At 44.2% G+C, this 25,717-nt stretch overlaps 1 protein-coding gene across 2 annotated transcripts in view; it reads right to left on the reverse strand.

Moving 5' to 3' along the window:
• ndrg1a (N-myc downstream regulated 1a) overlaps positions 1-25,717 on the reverse strand; it is a 36,845-nt gene that overhangs the window by 2,092 nt on the left and 9,036 nt on the right. Inside the window, exons 2-15 of one of the 2 annotated variants that reach the window (XM_063185973.1) lie at positions 18,605-18,681; positions 17,835-17,870; positions 10,685-10,790; positions 10,069-10,189; positions 9,165-9,227; positions 8,962-9,022; positions 7,333-7,419; positions 6,809-6,865; positions 5,640-5,743; positions 5,448-5,504; positions 5,263-5,314; positions 3,283-3,330; positions 2,299-2,334; positions 1,535-1,586 (exon numbers count right to left, since the gene is read on the reverse strand). In XM_063185973.1, coding sequence (XP_063042043.1) covers positions 1,535-1,586; positions 2,299-2,334; positions 3,283-3,330; positions 5,263-5,314; positions 5,448-5,504; positions 5,640-5,743; positions 6,809-6,865; positions 7,333-7,419; positions 8,962-9,022; positions 9,165-9,227; positions 10,069-10,189; positions 10,685-10,790; positions 17,835-17,870; positions 18,605-18,661 — 937 coding nt within the window. In that variant the 5' untranslated portion in view covers positions 18,662-18,681. Of the gene's footprint in view, positions 1-1,534; positions 1,587-2,298; positions 2,335-3,282; positions 3,331-5,262; positions 5,315-5,447; positions 5,505-5,639; positions 5,744-6,808; positions 6,866-7,332; positions 7,420-8,961; positions 9,023-9,164; positions 9,228-10,068; positions 10,190-10,684; positions 10,791-11,889; positions 13,860-17,834; positions 17,871-18,604; positions 18,682-25,717 lie in introns of those variants that run through there. The other variant, XM_063185974.1, reaches the window with a different exon arrangement.

Consider the following 25,717-nt stretch of genomic DNA (forward strand, 5'->3'; position numbering starts at 1 on the left):
ACCAACTTAACAGTTCGCGAACGCTAAAATCTGTGGCGTGAACATGACGGCCGGCTCGCGATTAGGTGCGGGAACGGGCACCGGCACAGTTCTCAGTCGGCCTGAATGCACTAAAAGTGCTTGCGCAGGTTAACCACCACTGATGACTAATTGGTACTGAAAGCACTGAAGTACAGTATACCATTGACAAGTTCTCTTAAATGGTGTAAGAGAGTCTGTGTATTAACATTTATTTTTTTAAACTGAATTTAGTGATGATGTGACATTGGGGACTCCCTCCAGCAGAGAACCGATAGAATCTTGGGTCTCCAGTGCCCAACACGAGCAGCATGTCATGCACTGATTAAGGGGGAAAGAATGACTGCCACTTTTTCAGCTAATATTTTGTTTTGTGGTACACACAACCAAATCAAATATGATGGAAAATAGTTTAAATGTGTACCCCTAATTAGGTGTCAAAAGTGCAGAGTAAACTTATATAAATCAAGATCCAGTATTTCCAACAATGTGGGGAGTCAACTCACTCCAACAGAGGAGTCAAACGCCAGTGTCAACTGGCTACAGGTGGCCAGTGATGTTGCAACTCTACAGTGAAATTACCCACTGTACAGTGTTGATGTTGACACTATGCTGAGTAGAATTGACTCTGACAATGTGACACTGATCATGGAGTAAAATTTACACTATTTTCTGAATAGTATGAAATGTTATCTGAAATGGGGTTAATTCCGACTCTTAAAGAGTTTACATTGACAGCCCATTTTTTCCTGTGTAACGGACAGTAGGCTATGTGGGATATACTTCTTAGAGACACAACATGACATATACAATGGAGCTAATTAACTCTATGCCTCAAAATGGAGGTATTAAACACCAGCTAATATTGAGGGGGGGGGAATAATATTATATATTGAACTGGCCAACTCTAAGTATCAACAACTGACAGTTTTCGGGTGAATAAGTCCACTTGTGGAGAAACTCATTAATTCTGCTAATTTATGGATACCTTTTGAGCTGGAAAGGAAAAAAAGAATATATTTGAAAGAAAAATGTACACAAAGGGACATTGGGAGCAGGGCTGCTGACAGCTTTGAATGGGCCCGGGACAAAAACATCTGAAAGGGCCCCAAACCCAATCAATACAATGTAATGAGGATCCAATTCTGGGCCCCCTCTCTCTCTGGGCCCGGGTCAAGTGGGGCCTTGTCAGCTTCCCTGATTGGGACCTTAGCATAAGGCCAGGCGCCATTTCAATGGACTACATGGAACATATGGGGATTCAGCAAGGAGCATGTGAGCAGCCTGGCAGATGGCATGTGGGAAAATGTGGCTAGCATGTTGCATCATCACGTTGTAATCAGCTGCACAAAGTACTGGGCTACATCGGAGAGTGTATTGTACTGGGGTGCGCTTCTCGAAAACGTAGTTGTTAGCCAGTTAGCAACTTCGATAGTTGCCAATGGAAAATTGCATTGTAAACAACAAAGTAGCTAATGTAGTTAGCAACTTTGGCTTTGAGAAATGAAGTACTTACTGTGGCCCATTCCCTGGATGAAGTACTTGAAAGCCTCGGTGAGTTTGCCAGGCTGGGGAGAAAGAAGACACAAAAAAATTAGCCTCGCCATCTATAGCCTACTAAAACTGTCTGTCATTGATCGTTAGCGAGATTTGTTCATTAGCACTAATCACAATTAAGGTGAGGTAAAATGCAGGATGTGATTTGAGGTTCCTTCTTGTTTTGAATCTCCACTTCTTCTACATGGTTTTATTGTCTGTTCAAAGTAACTGCCATGATATTGCATAGAATCTTAACAGTTTCTGTTTTTGTTGTTGTTGTTGTTTTTCAAGAAATCACACTCGTAAATGTACATCTATCCTACTATGTCTTGCGTAATTTGGGACACTGGCGGAGACTACCACTGCAACAGGTGCAGGGTTAGTGGGTGGGTGTCGACTAGGTAATTAGGCCGAAATGTGTTTGTCTGCGAGTTTCCGCCGCTAACTATACTACTGCTAATGCTCTTAAGCGGCTACTACTCAGCAGGTGATTATCCTTTGTTAGCTGTGTGTGTGTCTGTGTCTGTGTGTGTGTGTGTGTGTGTGTGTGTGTGCGTATGTGTTTATGTGTGTGCGCACTGCACAGGCATGGGATTGTGCATGTGTGTATGCGTACATGCCTGTCTGCGTGTTTGTGTTTGTGTGTGTGTGTGTGTGTGTGTGTGTGTGTGTGTGTGTGTGTGTGTGTGTGTGTGTGTGTGTGTGTGCGTGTGCGTGTGCGTGTGTGTGACGTTAACTCACCTGGTCTACCTGGGGCATGCCTCCACAGTCAGCCATCTGGAGGAGGAGGAGGAGAAGAGCGGAAGAGAGGCAGACAAGGGGAGGAGGGGTGGAGGGGAAAGAAAGGAGAGAAAGAAATAACAGAGGGGAGGGAGGGAAAATAGGACACGCACATTAGCTCAACAACCCCACACCAAGAACAACATTGGTCACCGCTCACTGACTTTACAAGGGCCATTGGCCTCGCCTCTGCCGTTTCCCCTAACAAAACAGCCTATTAGTGGCTGATAGACATGTTCTGCTAGGTGCCATAAACCTAATTCAGGGCACGCTCTCTCACAGACACACACACACACACACACACACACGCACGCGCGCGCGCGCACACACACACACGCTCCTATGCAAAGTAGGTCAGCGAGGACACTTTCTGACCCTGAGAGCAAAGGTTTTTTTTTTTTTTTTTTGCCGGAGCTACATGTATGGGTGCAGCAGCCTGAGTAAATAAGTTACCCAGTCTCTGTGCTGCCTGGACTATTGGAATCTTATCTGTGTGCTTGCTTTGCTTGGCTTGGTTTTGGCGCGTTTTTTCCACTTCTACAGGGACTATTAATGCAAGCCATTGAGGTGGAGTGAGGAAAAAAAAAACAAGGACACAGTGCATGGTCCAAAGTGTTCAGTTGTAAGCTACTAGACCTAGGTGTTCTTTTTTTTTTTTGGAACATGAGGATGATTCACCTTTCGAGCACTGGCTTCTGCAATTCTGCCCTAAGGTTTTGGAGTTTTTAAGCTCTGAAAAAGGAGGTCCTGTTGTTTACGCTATATTTGTTTTGACTCACACAGCTTTGATAAATCACAGACATTGATATAGGCTCTGTGTGCAGATGAAAAGACTCAACTACATCATAATCAAATGGCTATGACATTACCAACAGACAAGGTGGCCATTGCAATTTTAGTGACAATTAGGTTGTAACAGAGGCGCCGCGCAAAGGGGTTAAATACCTTGAGAAGAGTAGTCTTGGTTGGGTCCAACTTAGTGTTGCACTCGACCTGCAGACATGAAACAAAGAAAAATTAATTGTTGTTAACCCAACTACAGTATGTGGACATTCAGTAAACAAAATCATGGTTATTCTGCCAGCAGGTGGGTTTCAGGTGTTTTTTTGGTAACACTTTATTTTAGGGATACATCTATTAGCACTAATACGTACAATGTTAATACCAGGGCTTGAAACTAAGGGGCGCCAAGGCGCCAAATGCGGGTGAAAATCGCATCTGGCGTGTAACAAGTTGATCCTCACTAGCCATTTGGCTGGTAGCATATTATTGGGGAGTGACTGAAAAAAAACGGTGATAGATTTCTCTGAATGTGTTCGCTATCAAAAGGGAATCCAGTCTTGCGAACCTAGGGCACTTGTCAAACACTGCAGATGCCCCGCCTCCGTGGAGAAAGTCGGACACGCCAAGACGTGCGCCGCTTGCTCCGGTTTAAATATGTGGCGAAGTTTGCTCTCAACTGGCAAGCGACGCTATGTGCATATTTTGCGACCTGCCTTGCGACCTGCCTTTTATAATCCAGTAATGTTTTGCGTAGTTGTGCGCAGTTCTTAAGCTGTGGGAGTGTGGGTACTGACACAACCTTGGTTACAACGCACGTTATCGAACATTGCACAAACATTCTGTCAGCATCGCAATGTCTGTCTTGCTTTGACAACAGTGTAAGAAAACAGGACGACGACAGAAAGTCGGCAGGTAACGACATCATACCGCAAATCTGGATAATTCCCCGAATTTACGCCAAAAGCAGGAAATATTCAACAGGTCAAATTCTGACAATCAATGGGCCAGCAGTGACAAGTCGGGCGGTGCTTTGCTTTTCACGCTGACAGTTCACGTGCGAGGCAGTCCTGTCCAGAATCCACGCATAACGCACATTTAAAAGGCGCATGTAGACTTTGCATATCGTTAAAAAATATGAAATATGTGTTCCCCCTTGTGGCTTTGTCGCCAAAATTGTCAGGAGTTGATGCAAAACGTAATGGTGCAGGTTGTCATGAGATAGGCTAAATAAGATATAAAGGCTAAATAATATGTTACTTTTATGATTAATATCCCAGAAGATGTGATGTTTCATGGCAGGCGAACGTGCATCAGACCTGTGTGGGATACATGTATTTGCACATTAATGAACAAACGAATGAAAATTCCTTCCACCTCAAAGAAACAAATGGCCTTCTTCACATAGTTCCAGACCTTGCACTTATGCGTGTGCCCTTGCACAACACAGCATGTTCATTGTGCTTGTCGTTTCTGATCAATAAAGCAAATAACACCAGACATCAGATCAGTTCTGTAATTTCCTGTCTGCTCATCCGAGTAAAATATTACTACATATTATATTATATTATATTATATTATATTATATTATATTATATTATATTATATTATATTATATAGGGTCTAACATCATATCAATCATATCAGGCTACATTATGACTGTCATGATGGTTAAGAAAATAATGGCTAGTGAGGAAGCCGAATGGCTAGTGAGTCAGGGAAACCACTAGCCATAATGGCCGGTGACCAAAAAAGTTAGTGTCAAGCACTGGTTAATACCTGCATAAGTAACTTGTAAGGCATATACTAAGCAAACGCTAAGGCCTACTAGGTCCTTACTAAGGTTAAATTGGTAATAAATCCCTTATTATGCATGAAGAAGACATTTGCGAATACATGCCTAACAAATGTTTGATTTTGCTTTGAACATGCCTTACAAGTTCCTTATACAGGCACATTGTATGTATTAGTGCTAATAGATGTATCCCTAAAATAAAGTGTTGCCGTTTTTGTTTTTGTTTTAATGAAATCTTTGCCCATCAAACATTCTGACCGTTCTCTTGACAAAGCTTGCATTTCTCATAAAGCGCAGCCCAGTCAGTAGAAAAGAACAAATCAAAACGAAGGACTTCTTTTCAAACTTACCACAGCATCAACTGCAGGTGAACTATCACCAACCACCAGCAGAGACGGGCACCTGGAACATAGGAGCGTAGAATTAGGAGCGTAGCTTTAGCACCTGATAGTGTGTTGATGAGTCACTGTATAGATTATGTCTTTTACTGTAGATAGCACAGGCACAAGCAAACTGGTTGAACCAAACTACTCACTTCAGGGTTCTCACGTTCATACCAGGAACAGGCCTCTCAATTTCCAGATCCCTGCGACTATTATATTGCAAGAAAATAGACAAGGAAACCACAGGCGTTAGGTACAGTTGCACGTGTATACCAATTTGTTATTAGAACTACTTAGCCTAGCATGGCATAAATTCAATATAGACAAGGGTCAGCTCAGGTCACCTGTTGTAGGCTTTGACGAAGAGGTGCAAGTTGAACTGGTTCATGTCGTTCAAGATGTGGTGGCGGTATGTGGCAATCAGGTCATGGTTAGTGTTAATTTCTTCCTAAGAGCCCAGCAAAAATAACACAGTAATTACATAAAATAACAAATGAATAGATAAACAAATCTTCCCACAAAGGCAAAGTGCAGTAACGACGGCAACATTGAAAACTGAGAAAAAATCCTTCAAAGCCTTGGTAATAGATTGGATAGATTGCAGTTACTGCAGATTTCACATAGCAATATCTCTAAAACGGAACACGTTTGGACCATAAGGCTTTGTAACAAGATAAAGGAGGTGTAATGAAGGGCATTTTTAGTCTAAACTCAATTTTGACAAAATATGTAGTTACTGCACTTTGTCTTTGTAAATAGGGAAGATTAATGCCGTGTACAGACCAGGAGCGAACGGAGCGAATGAAACGACGGAAGTCATTATTTCTCTATGGAGGGCACGCGACCTGCGCTACCAAAGCGAATTCGCCAGGAGTGAAGCTTTTTGTGCGACCAGAGCGAATTTTGACGATTAAACTTAATATAATCGCAGGCGAATTCACTCTGATACTGTATTAGCAGAGGGAAGATGAGCTTGCATGGGAAACTTGAAATCAGATAGGCCAATCAAGAAAGGTAGTGGTGCGCACATCCAAGATGCAGGTGCAGGACAGAAAAATGAAATACTATGACAATAAAGGTGGAAGGTCCACACACCTTACTGCTCCTGTTTTTCTTTTGCTTTTTTATTTTTCCAAGTGAACGTTTTCGAGCGGTGTGACCATGTTTTCTTTGAAAAATAAAAAAGCGCAAGAGAAAAACAGGAGCAGTGTGCGGACATTCTAGCCTGATTATCATTGACTTTCAAATATCTTCGAGACCTGGTCGGACCAAGAACCGCATAACCATTAGCATTTCCCAAACAGCATTTCTCAAATGGCCTCCCTTGGTTTGCTAATGGTTGTTTGCTTCCCAACAAAGTGGGAGGAGTTCCCGTATTTGCGGGAACTCAGAAAGTACTTGCATTGACTCTTGACCTGACTGGTAGCAACGCCGAAGCTGTTGCGTCACTAGGAGTGCACAGCATGGCTACGAACATTCCACCTTTATTTTCCAAAATGGAAATCAGACCCACCTTGCCGAAGAGATGGCTGATGAGCATGTCGGGCATGGCACTAGTCCAGCCAGTGATCTGCAAAATGCAACATGAGCAACATTCACATTAGAAAAACAAGACAAGTGCACAAGTGGGTTAAAGACGTCCAACATGACACTGTCGTTCAGTGCTAACAGATGCTTTTGCTTACTGTAACTGTGAAATTTTTTTTTTGAAAAGTGAATGCATGAAAGCCAAGTCAACATTTTTTTTTCAAAAACATCTCTTTTTTTGCTTTTACAGTAAGCAAAAGTATCCATTGTACTGAAAGACATGTTGGACGTCTTTGACCCAAGTAACAGAGAACTCTCACAGAATACTCATAATGTATTGTACACACACACACACACACACACCCTCCAACTCTCTACTGCTCTTACTCTTGATGTACGCACGCACGCACGCACGCACGCACGCACACACACAGTGTCAAATGATGTTATTCCTTATTTACTCCACTCTACAACTGGTTTTAAATGGGAACATCATTGTCTGTGCTGTACCTTGTGCGCTGCCCAGTCCATCCAGCCCTCAGCACATGGGTTGATGTTGATGAGCATGAGGCCCTCCATCATGGTCGGATAGTCCACCTGAAGCACAAGGACATTGCATTGCATTACATTGCATTACATTGCATTACATTGCATTACATTATATTACATTACATTATATTACATTACATTACATCAGTGTTTCCCAACCTTATTGGCCTCATGTACCCCCTAAGCCTTTTTGTTGTGCCATGAGTACCCAGATGGTACAGAGAGACAGACAGACAGGAAATGAGTGGGGATCAAGAAGTGGGGAACGATCAGGAAACAACCTCAAGCCAGACTCGAACCTGGGTCCCCCCCTCCAGGCGTAATGGTACGGCACACTAGCCCAGAGTTTCTCAACCTTTTTTTAGGCGAGACACCCTTTCAATTCATGAAAAATATCAAGGTACCCCAAACACAACCCACGTTCGAAGTTGCAGCTGACTGGGGCGACCTATGTTTACTTTATTGTGCGTAAATGGCAGATCAAAGACTCCACTGACTAGCATTAATATATCAATTTAGACAAATATGTATTATATTACAAAATTTCAGCACCCCTGTTGAGAAACACTGCACTAGCCCACTGACCCACGTCATCCCCATGTGCTTTTATTTACTCTGATCGACGCATCGCAAATCCACCACCTGCCTGGCCATTACGAGGAACATGTGTGGTATCCCTCCCTACACCTGCAGTCATGGCTGACGTGTCCCATGAGCAAGGGAACTTTTTACAATACATTACATTACACTTAGCTGACACTTTTATCCAAAGTGACTTACAGCTATTAAGACACAGGGTATATAGTCCCCGGGGCAATGTGTGGTTAGGTGCCTTGCTCATGGGCACTTCAGTCATGGATGGAGGTGTAGGGAGAAAGGGTAAGGGTAAGGGTGGGATTCGAACCTGCAAACCTCTGATCTGAAGTCCACCTCCTTGGCCACTATACCATGACTGCACCTAAACCCACATCGCTCCATGGACAAAATTGTGAATTGCAATGGTGGGTGAAAGCATTCGCTATGTGTGTTGTAATGTAATGTGCCTAAGCACCAGGATGACTAGTTATCCTGACGGATCAAGTCAGGAGTGGGGTGCATTTCTGGAAAGCGTAGTTGCTAACTATGTGAACTATGTTAGCAACTTTGTTGGTTGCAATGCAACTTGCAAATTCCCATTGGCAACTATCGAAGTTGTTATCTGCTAACAACTACGCTTTCCAGAAATGCACCCCAGGAGTAGGCAATAAAAAACAGCTACCAAAGACTTTTAAGTAGAAAAAGACATGAAATTTTGCCCCTGGTGAGGACTCTCCCGGCATCGCTCAGATCTAGAGCATTCCACCGGCTAGCACAGGCCAACATCAATAAGCAGCATCCTGCTGTTAGAACAGGCCAGGGGAAAAAAGGAGGATTGGAAAAAAACTAAACACCCTGTTTGGACCCTTTTTAATCCTTGTTTGATTAGAAAAAACACTAATCACTGAGGAAATAAATGAGTGAGAAGAGAAGAGAAGAGAAGAGAAGAGAAGAGAAGAGAAGAGAAGAGAAGAGAAGAGAAGAAAAGAAGAGAGAAGCGAAGTCACGACTTACAGCAAATTTAGCCAGGATATATGCACCGGCTCCAACGCCCATTCCCACAACTCTCTTCAGCCTGCAAGAAGTCACACAAGCAGACAACAGACAGACGGTTAGCAAATCAGGGTTAAGCACATCAAGTAGTAAACACCTTAGAGAGACTGTTGGACTAATTGAGATGCCCTAGATCCTTACGTACTCAGAGTACTCAGACTTACCCAAAGTGTTTGAGAATCAGAGGCATAGCCTCAGACAACTGGTCCATTGAGGGGTATTCATACCTTAGGAAGAAAAGAACTACAAATCAGTATCAGAACTACAAAAGAAAGAACTGTAAAAAAGTTTGTGAAAGCATTTCAAATGTTAGGCCTATCTTCTCCTCATCCTGTTAAGCTGCACAGCTTCCAACCTTCTTCTCTTTCAAATCTTCACAATATCAAGGTCAATTTAATGCTTTGTTTTTAATTGTTTTAAAATGTTTAAAGAGAGAGTATGTAAGTGTTTCAGTAGTTAATTCTGCTCATTCACAAATGTTCTTCAAATCTTTTTCTGGTATATTAACCCCCACCATCAATTTATGAATATTCACTTTGACTCCGAAATGAACACTTGTCATACGTGAATAGGTGGGCTTTCTCCATGTCCACTATTTTGACATCATGCAAGACTCACTGTACTTTGGTCACAGCCAAAAATAGTTTATTAATGTTCATGAAAAGATCTAATTTGTGAATCGGCAGCAGATATCCCAAAACAAACAACTAAAAAGACATTCTCTACCTTTAAGAAACCTATAGTAGGTAAGGAGTTGGGCTTTAGATCAGAGGATTGTCGGTTCAAATCCCACCCTTCTACTCCCTATCTCACTTCATGGCTGAGGTGCCCTTGAGCAAGGCACCTAACCCTACATTGCTCCCCCATTGTTTCCGGTTTTCTACTGTTGCAAGGGGGAGAGGGGGGAAATCCCCCTTTAGGCAGACCTAAGGACTGTTCTATTCATTCTAGGAGCATTATGAGACATTATGAGGCAGACCGGAACCTGGTCACGTTAGGTGCCCATAGAAACCTATTATGTTGGCATATCTCCATATACTTCTAGAATCTCTGGTTTAATGGCCTTACCCAGTGGAGAAGGTGTTTGCCCCCTCCTGCTGTCCTGGGGCGTCCACGTGGATCACAGCAAAGTGTTGCATGATCTCATGCATGTCCTCATGGTTGAACAGGGTGTCAAAGCAGGTCTTGTCTGGAGAGCAAAAAAATATACATTATTTAAGATATACATAATAAGAACAATATGTTGAAATAATTTCAGACTGAAAAGATTAAAAACTCAAAGGACAACTGATTCTTTATTTGTCAAAGGACAATGATTCTTTCACTACAGGCTGTGTCTTTGCATTAAATACATTTTGGCAAATAAGGTATGCCATACGTGATGCACAAGATATATCTTAGCCTTATGGACATGTCAGAATTCAATTTATGTTCTAAGCTTTAATTATTGCCCATAGCCTTTTTTTTCGCAGATGGGCCCGCCGGCGGGCCTGTTTACCCATTTCCGAAATGAGTCAAATACACCATACCAACAGTGCTATGACATAACCAAGAGCCTTCAGTAACAGACTACGACTTGGGCATTCAAATTTTGGTGACAGTAATAGGTTATAACATAGGGGCTCTGCACAAAAGGGGTTAAAGAGTAAGTAAGTAGTAAGTGAGTAAATGAGGTTTATCTTACGGTTGAGTCCAATGTCGTGGAGGGTGAGGATGACAGGCCTGTCTCCTTTGGGCACTCCCTTCATGGTACAGTGGATACGGCCATGAGGCGTCTCCACATCGTGCTCCTGCGCACACACACACACACACACACACACACACACACACACACACACACACACACACACACACACACACACACACACACACACACACACACACACACACACACACACACACACACACACACACACACACACACACACACACACACACACACCGTAACGATGAGATATGACTATGATTGTCCTATGAATGGACTGATTTGTCCATTTGTTCAAGGCATGTTGTCTATAATAAACATATTTGGACAGCATAGAAAATAATTACAAAAATATATTTATCCCTACACATTATTTGGAACCAACACCATGTTGTACTGAAACCAAGTTCCACCTGCCTACAGTAGCTGTGTGGTCAATGTAATAATTCATTCATTCATTCATTCATTCATTCATTCATTCATTCACTCGTTCGTTCCTTTGTTCCTTCGTTCCTCCGTTCATTCATTCATTCATTCATTCATTCATTCATTCATGACGCATTTAAAAGTGTGTAACTCAGAGCCGACATATCATTCAGACAATGATGCGAGTAAAATATGATGGCCAATTTGCTTATTGCAAATAAATCCTCACTTGTTGGACTCCCTAGTTCTTACACATCCATAAAACCATCATCTTGCAACATCAAACTACTTTCCTCAACAAGCCAGCTCAATAGCAAATAACGGGAGATCCTTTGACTTTCTACTCCAAAACTGTTCTTTAAAAAAAAAAGAAATCAAAGTCATGCTTAAGTGCCCATTCTGGTTATTCCACAAGGCAATAACATAGGCAATCAACCTCCATGTGCATATGAACAAAACTGGCGATTAATGACAAACTAATTACTAGGTAAAAAAAAAGAATGCACACTAATTAAGTATTGTATTGCCATTTCAGATGAACAGGCATGGTCCCAACCAAATCAACCAATGCAATAATAATCAAATGCAAAAAAACAAGCAGTGTTCTTGCAGTAGTGTGTGCATGGAGCTTGGCATAAGCACCCTTCATAATCAATCAATCAATCTGACTCAGCTCATCTACTTATCTTACCCCTACGCTACTACTGTACGCACAACCCAGCAAGAAACTCATGAATGGGGCCGTATACTATACTCACAGCAACTTCAATCTCAAAAACATCCATATCCGAGTCGTCCATAGAGTTAACCATGTTTGCTGTCTGTTTTGTTTTTGGTTGCTACTCCTTGTAGCTTGCAATGTGTAATAGGAAAGACAGATGAAGCGTTAAGATCCACCTGCTGCTGTACTGTACACCTAAGGAGCTCTCTGCTTTAGCTGCTTTAGCCGTGTGCAATGGCGTTTTATACTCCGGCTGCTTGCTTGGCATCTCAGCTGCACTAAGCCCCTGAACCTCCTCCCATGGTGCTTTGCTACGGTCTGATTGAAAACAAGCTAATTCTAGTTGAAGACATCCGCAAATTGGATGAGCCCCGAGTGTCAGACAAGTTCAGTCGGTCAGGGACACTAGAAAACAAAACACCCATATTTTCTATTCGTCCAGTCATGGGATCATGTGATGTGCGAGCAGTAAACAAGTACACACACTGTACTGTACTTGTTGTGTACATCTCAATAAACAAGTAGGCCTATTGTACTTGTGTCTATCTTATTTGCATTGTCACCAGCACAACGAGTGATACTGAGATACTACACCACAGTAAAAAAACGTCTGAGTGTGAATTCAACACTTAAAGGACCAGTTCAGTCAATTTCAATATGCTGTTGTATTGCTCACGCTACCCTCGACTTGTCAGTACCCGGTGATGCCACATTTTCTGACTCAGCCAAACTAGGGTATGATTCATGTAAATGGGACATAGGTCAAGTAAGAAATGACTTCTGAATTAGACTGTCCTCTGCTCTGATTCTGGAGGAAACAGAACATTATTGTTCTGGATGAGCAGGATGCAACAGCAGAGGTGGACAGAAGGACAAAAACGTGTTTTTTTCCCCACATTTACTAATGGTGCAATGAATACTTTATGCATAATATTGCACCAAAGTGTAAAACTGTGTAAAAAGTGTAAAAAGTTCCTATTTTAAGTTCCAAACTTTAGATTCTTTCTTCAGGTCAGACCCCTGCAATGGCTGAATAAGAAAGCGGGGGAAAAAAGACGAAAATGAGTATGGTCTATGGCCTACACTGCCATAACACTTCAGAGACACATCAGAGAGGCAGAGGAGCGCAGTGTTTACAAAATTAACTCATTTCCTGAGGCTAGACTTTAAAAAAAAATCACAAATAGGCAACTAGGGGTCAAGGTACCACTTTTGGCCAGTGTTTTCAAAATTAACTCATTTCGTGAGGCTAGACTTAAAAAAAAAAAAATCACAAATAGGCTACTAGGGGTCAAGGTACCACTTTTTGGCCAATGCCCACGCATGACTAGGCACTTGGCCAAAAGTCTAGATAACATTCACCAAAGTCGTCCAAACGGCACACCAAACCGGTTCCAGCAGCTCTGCAGCAACCCTGCCTACAGTAGGCTACCTAAGGCCAGCAATAGCCCTGCAACCCAGATACTGATACTGATACTGCCGTCCTTCCTCATGAGGATGACTGGCCAACGCTGTAAACACATCTTACGTCTCTGTCTCTCCCTCTCTCTGTCTCTTTGCCTCTCTCTCTGTCTCTCTCTCTCTATCTCTCTCTATGTCTGTCTCTATCACTCTCTCTCTCTCTCTCTCTCTCTCTCTCTCTCTCTCTCTCTCTCTCTCTCTCTATCCCTCTCTCTGTCTGTCTCTATCACTCTCTCTCTCTGTCTCTCTCTATCACTCTCTCTCTGTCTCTCTCTATCCCTCTCTCTCTCTCTGTCTCTCCCTCTCTCTGACTTTCTCTCTCTCTCTCTCTCTCTCTCTCTCTCTCTCTCTCTCTCTCTCTCTCTCTCGCTCTCTGTCTGTCTCTCTCGTAAACACACAGCTCAACCTCCACCCCACTTACACACTGCCCTGTCTCTCTCTCTCTCTGTCTCTCTCTATCTCTCTCCCTGTGTGTCTCTAGCTCTCTCTGTCTTTCTCGCAAACACACAGCTCATATCCAACCTCCACCACAACTACACACTGCCCTGTCTCTCTCTTCCCCCCCCCCTCTCTCTCTCTCTCACCTCACCTCCACTTCACCCCACACACATAGTTATCTCTCTCCTCTCCATTTCTGCCCCTCTCTCTCTCTCCCTCTCTCCCTCTCTCATTCTCCCTGCCTCTCTCTCTCTCTCTCTCTCTCTCTCTCTCTCTCTCTCTCTCTCTCTCTCTCTCACACACACACACACACACACACCTCCATCCCCATCTCATCTCCCTCCACCCCTCCCCCCATCCCCACACCTAAACACTGTCTCATCCCTCCTGTATAATCCACTTAAGGCCCTGTGAGGTGAGGAGCAGAGAGCCTCTCCCAAGCCTGCTAAAGAAGCTGCAGTGGCAGATGGCAATGTGCAGTAGCAGCTTCGCAGTAGTCCCCACATCGGATCCCTACACTCCCTTAACCCATTTTAGCCTAAGCCCTTTTTGGGAAAAGATGCCCTCTCCCTAATAAAACATGAATATATCAGCCTCCAAAAACACATAAAAATATGAAATAAGTTGCACTTAAAAGCTACAACCTTCATTTTGCGCTAGAATGTGTTCATTCAGCTCGAACTTATCCACATTTTTAATAAAACAGCTCAAATCTAAAGAACCTGAATGCAGCGTATATGTCGCTCCAGTACACAATGGGTTAATACAAGCCTCCAAACTATGCAGAGAGTAAAAATTTAGTGTGAATGTAATACTTTGAGAGTCAATTTAACCCTGTAAGACATGGCTGTTACCAGAATGGCAATGACCAAGTCCAACTCATAATGTCTAAAGGCCCTGTGCACTGTCATAGCGTTGTAGTACTATGGTAGTAAAGGTTTTTCCGTGACTATTATAGCGTTCCACTGGTGAAACGGCCTGCATTAAAGTAAAGGGTTACCAAATTCTAGAGTGTTTTCGGTCCCAGGTTACTCTCTAATACTCCATTTTCACTGTGCAGTGCCTGCCCAGGAAACACACCTCAGTAGCGGGCAAGGAGCATGATGTCAGCCCTGGTTGGCACAGGGGGTGGGTGTTTTTTTCTGTCAGGGTGCTTCTGCCAAAGGGGCCTGTGTGTCTTCAAATAGTCTCTAAGCACCTCGGCTCTTGGTGTGTGTGTGTGTGTGCGCGCGCGTGCGTGTGTGTGTGTGTGTGTGTGTGCTGTGTGTGGGGAACAGCACTCTTCTCAACACCCTACGGTATATGTATGTGTTTCTGCTACTAATCATTCCTTCACAAAAGACAAGGATAAAAACGAAATACAAAAGTAAAAAAAAAAGAATGAAATACTGTACTTCCGTTTCTCATGCACATGTGTGTGTGTGTGTCTGTGTGCGTGCGTGCGTGCGTGCGTGCGTGCATGTGTGTGTGTGTGCATGTGCGTGCGTGTGTGCGCGCGTGTGCGTGCGTGTGTGCGCGCGTGTGTGTAGTGCAGGTGAGGGGTCTGAAGTGGTCTGTGGGGTATTGTCCATGGTCCTGAAAACTGAAAATATATATGATGTAGAAATGTTGACAATTAGCTATGGACATGGACAATACCCAACAGAAGATTTCAATGGCGAAAAGGAAGAATGATAGCGAGCGCTCTGAGTCTTCTCTCCAGATAGAAGGGGTGCATCTGGTTAATCCTTTGCAGGCTTCATAGATACTTGTTCAATCCAAAGCACTCTCCTTCGAGTCAAGGTCCGTTATGTTAAAAACCCTTTATTTTAACATGGGGTATACAAACTTAAAAAACGCCGACCGTTTTTTTTATAAAGTTTTTTGACTTGGCATATAATGATTGATGTAAGACTATCTGCCATACCACTAACTTATCTAATTCCCTCATTGTTTTTACAGAGTGTGTGAACAGTGGATATGAAGAATAATGTAAGACTATCTGCCACACCACTAACATATCTAATTCCTGCATATATATATAATTTTTTTTTCTCTCTTTTTTCTCTTTACAGAGTGTGGGAACAGTGTATACCCCCACACCTATGGGATCCATATGCTGATACTTATTCATAATCTGACTACCTAGATTGAAATGTGACTTCAGACAATATTATATGCTTATGTGTTATGCTAGACCATAAGTCAAACTTATATATCTGCTTTATTTTCTTTATTTCATTACAACCGAATGTGAATGCTTTGAACCTCCCCATACCCATGTGACCCCCAAGAGTTTATTTACCTGTGTCACTCAGGTACCTGAGTTTTAACCACGCCCTGACGAAGGCCAGACGGCTGAAACCGGTCGGCGTTTTTTAAGTTTGTATACCCCATGTTAAAATAAAGGGTTTTTAACATAACGGACCTTGACTCGAAGGAGAGTGCTTTGGATTGAACAAGTACCCAACAGAAGATATCACTCTGGTCTTTTGCATAGTCTACATCAGTGATTTTCAACCTATGGGCTGGGGCCCACTGGTGTGCCCTGAAGGTATTCCAAGTGGGCCTTGAAATCATTTTCTACAAATTATAATTATATTTTGGTGTGTGTTGCTATTGATGCCCTGAACATTTGTGACAATTTCGAGTGGGCCCCACGTTGAAAAAGGTTGGGAACCCCTGGTCTACATGTTGTTCAGGTAAGATATACTGTATTATATGTCATTAGGTTAAGGCTCTGCAGTATGGGTGTTGTCCATGGTCCTGAAGTTTGACGAGTGGTTTGAAAAGACTACCAAAAATGCTGAATCAGAGCAAGATATCGCAAAACACGGCCACTCAATGCAAAAGCGTGTGCTAAAGTTGGGTCTCCTAAGGGGGCGTTGTCCCCTACTTCTTCTTCTCTTTTTGAGGTGTTTGCGCAAGACGTGCGCTACCGACATCTACAGCGCTATGGGGACTTCATTGATTCTCAACCTCAGGACTCCGAAGGTCTCCTAACCAGTGCTTAATTTGAGGGGGAGCAAGGGGGAGCTAGCTCCGGAACCTCAAGACGAGAGCTCCGGAACCTTGGATGGAACCTCATGGAAAGACATCACAGACCCCCCCTCGGGGGGGAGCCACCCATCCTCTGTGCTCCGGGACCTCCCGCTTGACAAATTAAGCACTGCTCCTAACCGAAGGTCTCCTAAAGGGGCGTTCACCCGACATAAAGTGGATACCGGAAAAGAAACAAAATGACGCTTCTTGTTAGATCCACTTTCTTTGACTGTACTCTTCATGTAAACACCTCAATTCCTTTAAATAGCTATGTATTATAACAACAAGGTTGTTTTTAAATCAAATTTCATATCTAAAAGCATATTTTGTTGTGGACATGAGCAGCTCTGTGTAACTACACCTGTAAGCATCAATGACTTACAAGTTACTGAGGCTACGTGAAACATTGCAGGCACTCACAGGACGCCTGTCTAAATGGGTGTGCGTGGTAACTGATCAGAAATATTTTTCAAGCTTGCTGCCTGTCATTGCAACTATTGACCAACAGATGGCACTGTGGAAACTAAAACAAACACCCAAAAACCATGACATTTTTTTTATTGATACAATTTAAGTGTATCCTTTTTAAAGCAATGTGTTACTACATTTAATGTAGCCTACCATTCTGTAAAACAAACAAAAAATGTTGAAAATCAAGTTGTCTTGAAGTGATACTATTTAAGGAGGGACGCCGATGGGAGGGGGGTGGGGGGCAAAGGGGTTGGTTGTCCCAGGCCCAGGGAGAGAGGCGGCCCGGATATTGGCTCCTCATTACATTGCATGTATTTGGGTGTGGGAGGCTTTCAAATGACTTTGTGCTCATGTGTCCGGCCAAAGCTGTCAGCGGCCATGAATCCTTTTATTTGTATTTCAATATTTGAACTGTGTTTGTGTTTTTAGGGTAATCTGTCATTGCAACGACTGACCAACAGATAGCACCATAAACACTGAAAGAACCCCGCCCAAATAGCCTGAAACTTTCTGAAATCTTTTTTTGAAATGAAACCATGTATGTGTTTCATTTGTAATGAAATGTTTTTCTGTAAATGTGAAGGGCCTCACCTTAGTCACAAGCTGTTGCACAGCCTCCCTCAGGCCCTGCAGATGAAACAAAACAAGCAAAGCTGTCAGCGAAAAAAAAAAAAAACATGTAGACACTCATCAGCCGACACTATAACTCCACATCAGTCAAAATCCAACGTGCAGTAGACAGTAGACACCATAACTGCACACCAGTCAGTCTCCCTGCAGACGTGAGGTTAAACAAGACATGCAGAAGTGCAATTTAGAAAGTGGAAAAGAGGTGAGAGAGAGTGAGGGAGTCATGGTTGTAACTACCATTGAGGACATCTCAGTATTTTTTTCAGTACTGTAAAATGTATCTATGATGAAAATCGATGTATGATCAACAATGATAAATTCAGTCTGTATACGCCACCCATTTATCCTCAAGGCAGTTACTAGTGAAAACAAACATAAAGTGATACTGCCCTATTTTTGGAAACAACCTATAGGCCCTATGTTCCACAACTCAATATACCCACATTTCTGAACTAATAACAGAAAAGGGGTAAAGACATTTAACCATTTACAGTGTGGCCTACACATGCTAACCTTTTTTTTATAACTTCCTCAGCTCAGTGTTCTTGCTTCATTTCCAAAAGTAGAAAAGCACCTACAACTGCACTACTAATAATAACTTGATGGCTACTCAAATTGGCTTCACACAATAAAAAGTGACTGAAGTGTTTGAAGCATTCTAAATGTACAGTATGCAGTACAGCGCACAGTGTAGGTGGTGGAGTAGAGTGAATGTGGCATGCCGCACATACCTGCAGGTCCTTGTCAACCAGCAGAGGTTTTGACTCGACAACTTGGATGTCATCCATTATTCTTGGCTGTGTTTAACCTGTAAGGGGGGAGAGGGGAGTGGGATTGGAAACAAGGATAAAAAAATACATTAGATTGTTTTTTTTCTCAAATGAGGCTCTACAGCGCCCCCAGGGGGCGTTGGGGGAGATCTACAGTAGGGGGGGGGGGGGGGGCTTTGAAAAGGATTCAGCTGCTTCATTGCCATTTGAGGGTATTGGTCTGTTTTATTATTTTGATACTAAGGGGGGCGTTGGCAGATTTATGATGAGAAGAAGGGGCATTAGGAGACTTTTAATTACATCCAGATGGTGTTTATTCAAAAAAGGCTGAGAACCACTGCATCAAATCTTTATATTAAGAGTTTCATTTATGTGATAAAGCACCATTTCTGGGAGAGTTGAGAGGTGAAGACAGACTGGTGAAGACAAGGAGAGGAATATCCAGTATATCAGATCTTTAGATTAGGAGTTGCATTAACTGCAGAGTTTGCATGAACAGAAAAGTGCGCCCTTATTTTTGGGTTGAGAAACACAAGCACAGCATTACACATGTATTAGACCCCTCAAGGACTGGCATTGACAGAAAACTCAGTTTTTTGTTGTTGCCTTTCCACATTTTTAGCGAGTGAGGGGTGAGGTGGGGATTGTTGGAGATGAGGACAGAAATAGACTGTGTATATCAGACCTTTTTATAGGGTGTGGCATTAACGGAAAAGTTTGTGATTTGTTTTTCCTGATCATTTTTGGAGCTGCCCGGACATGTCCTGAGCCGAACAGCTTCCCCTTTCGCTCATCCAAACCCACTTTTCCAGAGAGAGGCAACAAAAGGAAGTCTCAAATTACACACACTCTCAAACGGCACAGGAGGAGCTCTCCACCTCCTGCTATTGTAGTGTGTGTGTGTGTGTGTGTGTGTGTGTGCGCGTGTGTGTGTGTGTGTGTGTGTGTGTGTGTGTGTGTGTGTGTGTGTGTGTGTGTGTGTGTGTGTGTGTGTGTGTGTGTGTGTGTGTGTGTGTGTGTGTGTGTGTGTGTCTGTGTGTGTGTCTGTGTGTGTGTGCGTGCGTGCACTTGAGCGCATATCGGTGTGTGCACTGCAGTGCTCGTGTTGTTTTCATTTGAGTGAGAAAAAAAGGCTACATTTTCAAGAGGGTCATCTCGATCCTCTCCACTCCTTTGCACTCCCATGTGGGAAGAGACTCGCCTGTCCTATCCTATCCTATCCTATCCTATCCTATCCTATCCTATCCTATCCTCTTTTCTATCTTCTCCTACCCTATCCTCCCACTCCCTTGCGCACTGCAAGGAAACGCATCCAGAATGTCAAAGCGTACTTGTAAACAAAAGGATAAGAAACAGCTGTGCTTGGTTGCAAGACGGTGTGACGTAGTTCCTTTGAGAAAAAAATCCCATGAAATTCAAATACTTTATTAAATCAAATATTAAATCATAATTCTGGGGTGAATTAAAAGCGTACTGTAGATGTTTCTGTAAAATTAGTTGTGACATGTAGCATACCGATAACCCACATTTCTAACCCACTTTTTTTTTTGGAAGGGCATAGATACACAGAAATATGGTACGAGGGCTGGCCTGGGACCAAAATGCGACCCGGGCATTTTTGGCATGTGGCCAGCCCCTCAAACAGCCCTGTTTTTCTACAACAGTGGTTCCCAACCTATGGGCCGGGGCCCACTGGTGGGCCCTGAAGGTATTCCAAGTGGGCCTTGAAATCATTTTCTAAAAATAATAATCATATTCTGGGGGGTGCTACTGTTGATTTATTTGAGTTTTATTCTTAATTGGGTCAGAGATGGGCCCCGAACATTTTTGACAATTTCGAGTGGGCCCCAAGTTGAAAAAGGTTGGGAACCCCTGTTCTACAATATTATGGTCCACTCAGTCCACTGTCTATGATAAAGATAGACCAATGTGCTGCTGGCCCATCTAAATAGTTGGTCGATCTCAACAACCAAACAAAACAGAATCTGCCCCTGAGGACCGTTAGCCTGGGAACTCCCATACTGCCTTTAGTTCTACACAATCGTTTCGATCTGAAAGACAGTATGGCGAGGATGACTCTTATCACCCAGTGAGCAGACGCAACGTCTTCTGATTGGCTGAGCAGGTGTCCTTTATTCCCCGGTAGCAGGACACCTATGATGTCATGCGGGCGTGCGGGCGTCCAAGTTGCTTCTTCTCTAACTTTCTGGCAAAGTGCCGTTACTAGTTCTATCGCATCTGGTTGTCTAGTCAAGACCGCGTCGTTAGTTCTATCGCATCTGGTTGTCTAGTCAAGACCCCGTTACTAATTCTATAGCATCTGGTTGTCAAGTCAAAAACCCAGTCGTCAATTCTATCGCATTTGGTTGTCAAGTCACCAACATTCTGCGCGCGTCCTTACATGCCTCCGATAGAGGCGCGTCTCACTAGATTAGGACGTGGTGCCCATGGCAACGTACCAAGCGCAGTGGTGAATCTACTTTCTCACGAAGCCTTAGATCAACATATTAATAAAGTAATACTTAAATGCTGGTGACCGGGTGATAAGCGGAATAGCGGCCTTCGAGGTGTCCCGATATCAAGGGAAAATGGACTTGGCGAAGCGAACAGCCCTTCGGCTGCGCCGTCGGGCTGTTTAGAACGCTCCGCCTCGTCCATTATTTCCCTTGATATCGGGACACCTCGTCGTCCGCTATTCCATACATAACGTACAAGATCATGGGATCTTTGTCATAATGGCCAAGAATTCTGACCTTAACAGTTTCTCTGCCCAATCAGAGAGCAGGGCAGTGTGTCATAATAGCCAAGTATTCCGGCCCCATACGGAATTTACAATAGGCAACTCCCCAGACCTAATCTCACTTGTGATTAGGTCTGGTGTTAACCAGGCAAGAGGACCGTAGGCCCACTGGTAAAATGCCCTGTATGCCCGATTACCAGTCCAGCCCTGGTGCAAGGTGTAGGAATGCAACAGATGGACCGCATTCCTTCACGGCCTACTGCAGGCAGCCGTGCAGCCTATGACGCAACACTGCTGTGTTGACTTTAAAGGGATACTCCACAATTTCTGGATATTATCTGATTTACTCCTTCCCTTCACTCTCAGAAATAAAGGAACAGAACTCGTCGCTGTGGCAGTACCCTCAAGGGGAGTACCATTGCGTCGCTTAAGGGGTACCTCAAAAAAGAGGCGACAGGTGCACATTGGTCGACATTGCAAGAAACTGAACGCACCTCTTTTTTGGGGGGTACCAATCAAGCAACACAATGGTACTCCCCTTGAAGGTACTGCCACAGCAACGAGTTCTGTTGTACCTTTATTTCTGAGAGTGTTGAATTTGATCATTGAGTTGTATCTTTCTCCTGTGATTTACGTGTAAGCCGTTAGCAGTTAGCTGGCTGCTTGACAAACTGAAAAGTTAATTTGAGGGTAGCAGCATTGTGTAACATAATAAAAGTCCCTTTTGAATGACTCAACTTGTCATGCAAGCCTTGTGATGTAAACACCCATTTCTGCTCCTAGAAAGCAGACTAAATCGGACGAAAAGTAGTGTGTAGTAGTGCAGTGTGTGTGCTTGCATGTAGTGTGTGTGTGCGCCTATGTGTCTATGCGTGCCTGCGTGCGTGTGTCTGTGGGTGTGTCTCTGCGTGCCTGCGTGCGTGGGTGTGCCTGTGTGTGTGCATGTGTGGATGTGTGTGCATGTCTGCATGTCTGCATGTGTGTGGTTGGAGTAATACTGAAAAGGAAGAAAGGAGTCGCACACTGGAGCTGAATGCAGAATCAAAAACTGTATTAAACAAAGCCGAAAAAAGTAAATAAAACCGACAGACAGGGGACAAACGTTTCACTGAGACAAACTGGGAACACTGATGATGGGCTAGACCCGAAACGTTTGTCCCCTGTCTGTCGGTTTTATTAACTTTTTTCGGCTTTGTTTAATACAGTTTTTGATTCTGCATTCAACTTCAGTGTGCAACTTTCTTCCTTTTCATTATACTGCTCTTGGAATTACGCACCGAGCGATACGCTCAGGATAAGACATTGGCGTGGACGCCACCCCACCATTACTATTCTGTTGGAGTAATACTAAAATGCAAAGAGGTGGGTGCTGATTGCCAAGCTTTCCTTTGGAGCAGAGAGGGACCGAGCGAGAGAGGAACAGATGTATCAGGGGGGACGGAGGGATGGAGGAATGGAAGAAGAGAGAGGAGGATAGAAGTAGAGTAAAGGGGGACTAAAAGGAATACAAGGAGAAGGGAGAAGACAATTGGGGGAACAGATGAGGTGAGAGAGAGACACAGAGAGAGAGAGAGAGAGAGAGAGAGAGAGAGAGAGAGAGAGAGAGAGAGAGAGAGAGAGAGAGAGAGAGAGAGAGACAGGAACAGGGGGACAAAGGGAGAGAAGACAGGCCAGAGGGACAAAAGAGAGATTGAGAACTGAACAGGAGGACGGGTGGGAGGGTGATGGATTGATCAAAGGGGACGAAAGAGAAACAGAAAGGCAAGGGGACTGAGAAACAGATGAACAGAGGTTCAAAGGGAGAGGAACATGGAGAGAGAGAGAGAGAGAGAGAGAGATAGAGAGAGAGAGAGAGAGAGAGAGAGAGAGAGAGAGAGAGAGAGAGAGAGAAGGAGGAGAAGGAGAAGGAGAAGGAGAAGGAGAAGGAGAAGGAGAAGGAGAAGGAGAAGGAGAAGAGAGGAACATGAATAGAGAGAGAGAGAAGGGGTGGAGGGAAATAGGGAGAGTGCCAAAAGGTCAGGGTTACAGATGAACAGAGAGAAACGAGGGATACAGAGGAAGCAGAGAGGGAGACAGGAATGTGGGGCAGACAGTGGGGTGGGGCAGAGGGGAGATAGGGGTAGTGGAAGGAAGGAGGGACAGAGGGACAGATTGTCAGAGCGAGGAGAGGAGGACAGGGGTACATAGTGAGAGAGGAACATAGGGGACAGAGTGGACATGGACAGTGGGGACAGAGAGGAACAAGGGAGGACAGAGGGAGAGAGGAAGAAGGGAGGACAATGGGAGAGAGCAGCATGGACAGGGGTCCGTGTTGCCAGATTGGTCGGTTGGCCGTCTGCGGGTAAAAAACGGGAAACATTGGCCATTTGGCGTTTTTTTAAGCCGTATTGTGCCCATAGAAACCAATGCAATTTGTTGGACTTGGGCGGAATTTAGCGCATTTTGGCGGTTTTTGAGAACCTTTTGGGCGGGATTTGGTCAGACAAATTGGGCAACACTGACAGCCAGGGGTACAGAGGAACAGAACGGTGTCAATAGGGAAAGAAGGACAGGGATACGGGGGGAGACAGGGAGGACGGAGTGTGTGTGGGGGGGGGGGGACAGAGGGACAGAGTGTCAAAAGGGAAAGAAGGGCAGGACAGGGATACAGAGGGGCAGAGAGGACGGAGGGGGTGGGGGGGGGGCAGAACGGACAGAGGACAGAACAGTGTCAAAAGGGAAAGAAGGAGGGATACAGAGGGAGGCAGGGAGGACGGAGGGGGGGGGGCAGAGCGGACAGAGGGACAGAGTGTCAAAAGGGAAAGAAGAACATAACAGGGGTACAGAGGGGCAGAGAAGATGGAGGGGGGGGGGGGGGGGGGCAGAGTGGACGGAGGGAGCCAGTGGCCGCAGTGAGTGGAGTGCAGCATGTAAATCAAATTGGATGCCTGAAGGGGCCCTTTGTGCGGCCGGCGGGAGGTTTGGAGGGGTCACGAGGCTGCGAGGCTCTTCCCCTGCACCACGCCGCGCTTTGGCAGCCGGACACAGGAAGTCAGTGACACGGACGCTTCCCTCCCATCCCATCCCATCCATGCAGCCCTCCCCTTTCAGGCCTCTCTGATGACCTCTCTCTCTCTCTCTCTCTCTCTCTCTCTCTCTCTCTCTCTCTCTCTCTCTACAAGTGTTGCTCTCTCTCTCTATCCCTCTCTTTGTCTATTTCTCAGTGTCTTTCTCTTTCTGTCTGTCCGTCTATCTCTTTCTCTCTGTTTGCTTCCACACTTCCATACTTCTCTCTCTCTCTCTCTCTCTCTCTCTCTCTCTATCTCTCTCTCCCTATCTCTCTCTTTCTACAAGTGTTGCTCTCTCTATCCCTCTCTTTGTCTATTTCTCAGTGTCTTTCTCTTTCTGTCTGTCCGTCTATCTCTTTCTCTCTGTTTGCTTCCATACTTTCATACTTCTCTCTTTCTCTTTCTCTTGCTCTCTCTCTCTCTCTCTCTCTCTCTCTCTCTCTCTCTCTCTCTCTCTCTCTCTCTCTCTCTCTCTCTCTCTCTCTCTCTCTCTCCTTTTGTCTCTAACCAGCATTTCTGTCTCTTTCTCTGTCTGTCTGTCTGTGTATCCATCTGTTTGAAGACTTTCATGCTGCCACCATGAATGCATCTCTCTATTGCTCTCACTCTGTCTTGCTCTCTCACTCCCTCAATTGAGCAACTCATCTCTCTCTCTCTCTCTCTCTCTCTCTCTCTCTCTCTCTCTCTCTCTCTCTCTCTCTCTCTCTCTCTCTCTCTCTCTCTCTCTCTCTGCGGTCTTTGAGCTGGGAGCAGCTGAAAGTGCTTCTGTGTTTTTTTCTGAAAAAAAAAGGGTGAGAAAATAAAAGAACGAGCCTTCTGTTTTGAACGGTGGCACCTAAGGTCATGATTAACTGCACTTGTCTTTTGTTTTGTTTCCCCCCCCCCCATCTGAACGTTTATCGCCAAAAAGTGAAGTAAAATGTCACAAAACGTGCATGGTTCTTCTTCTGCATGGTTATAACTGGTCCGAACTGGAAGCAGAAAAGAAGCTCCCACACAAATTCCACAGCCGGACCATGTGAGAGTCGAGAGAGTGGTGACAATGTTCACATGAGGGGCTGGAAATATCACATAAGTCCTCCTCACGAAAAACAACCAATATAGCCATGCACTTCCACTCTGATCTCTCACTCACTCACTCACTCTCTTACTTTCTCTCTCTAGCTCTCTCTCTCTCTCTCTCTCTCTCTCTCTCTCTCTCTCTCTCTCTCTCTCTCAAGAATCAAGAATGCAGAGCGAGCTCCTTTTTGAAGCAGGTGTCTATCTAGAGGCCATAAAATGAGTAAA

The sequence above is a fragment of the Engraulis encrasicolus genome, chromosome 20 (assembly GCF_034702125.1).
Source record: "Engraulis encrasicolus isolate BLACKSEA-1 chromosome 20, IST_EnEncr_1.0, whole genome shotgun sequence".
Classification (NCBI taxonomy): Eukaryota; Metazoa; Chordata; class Actinopteri; order Clupeiformes; family Engraulidae; genus Engraulis; species Engraulis encrasicolus.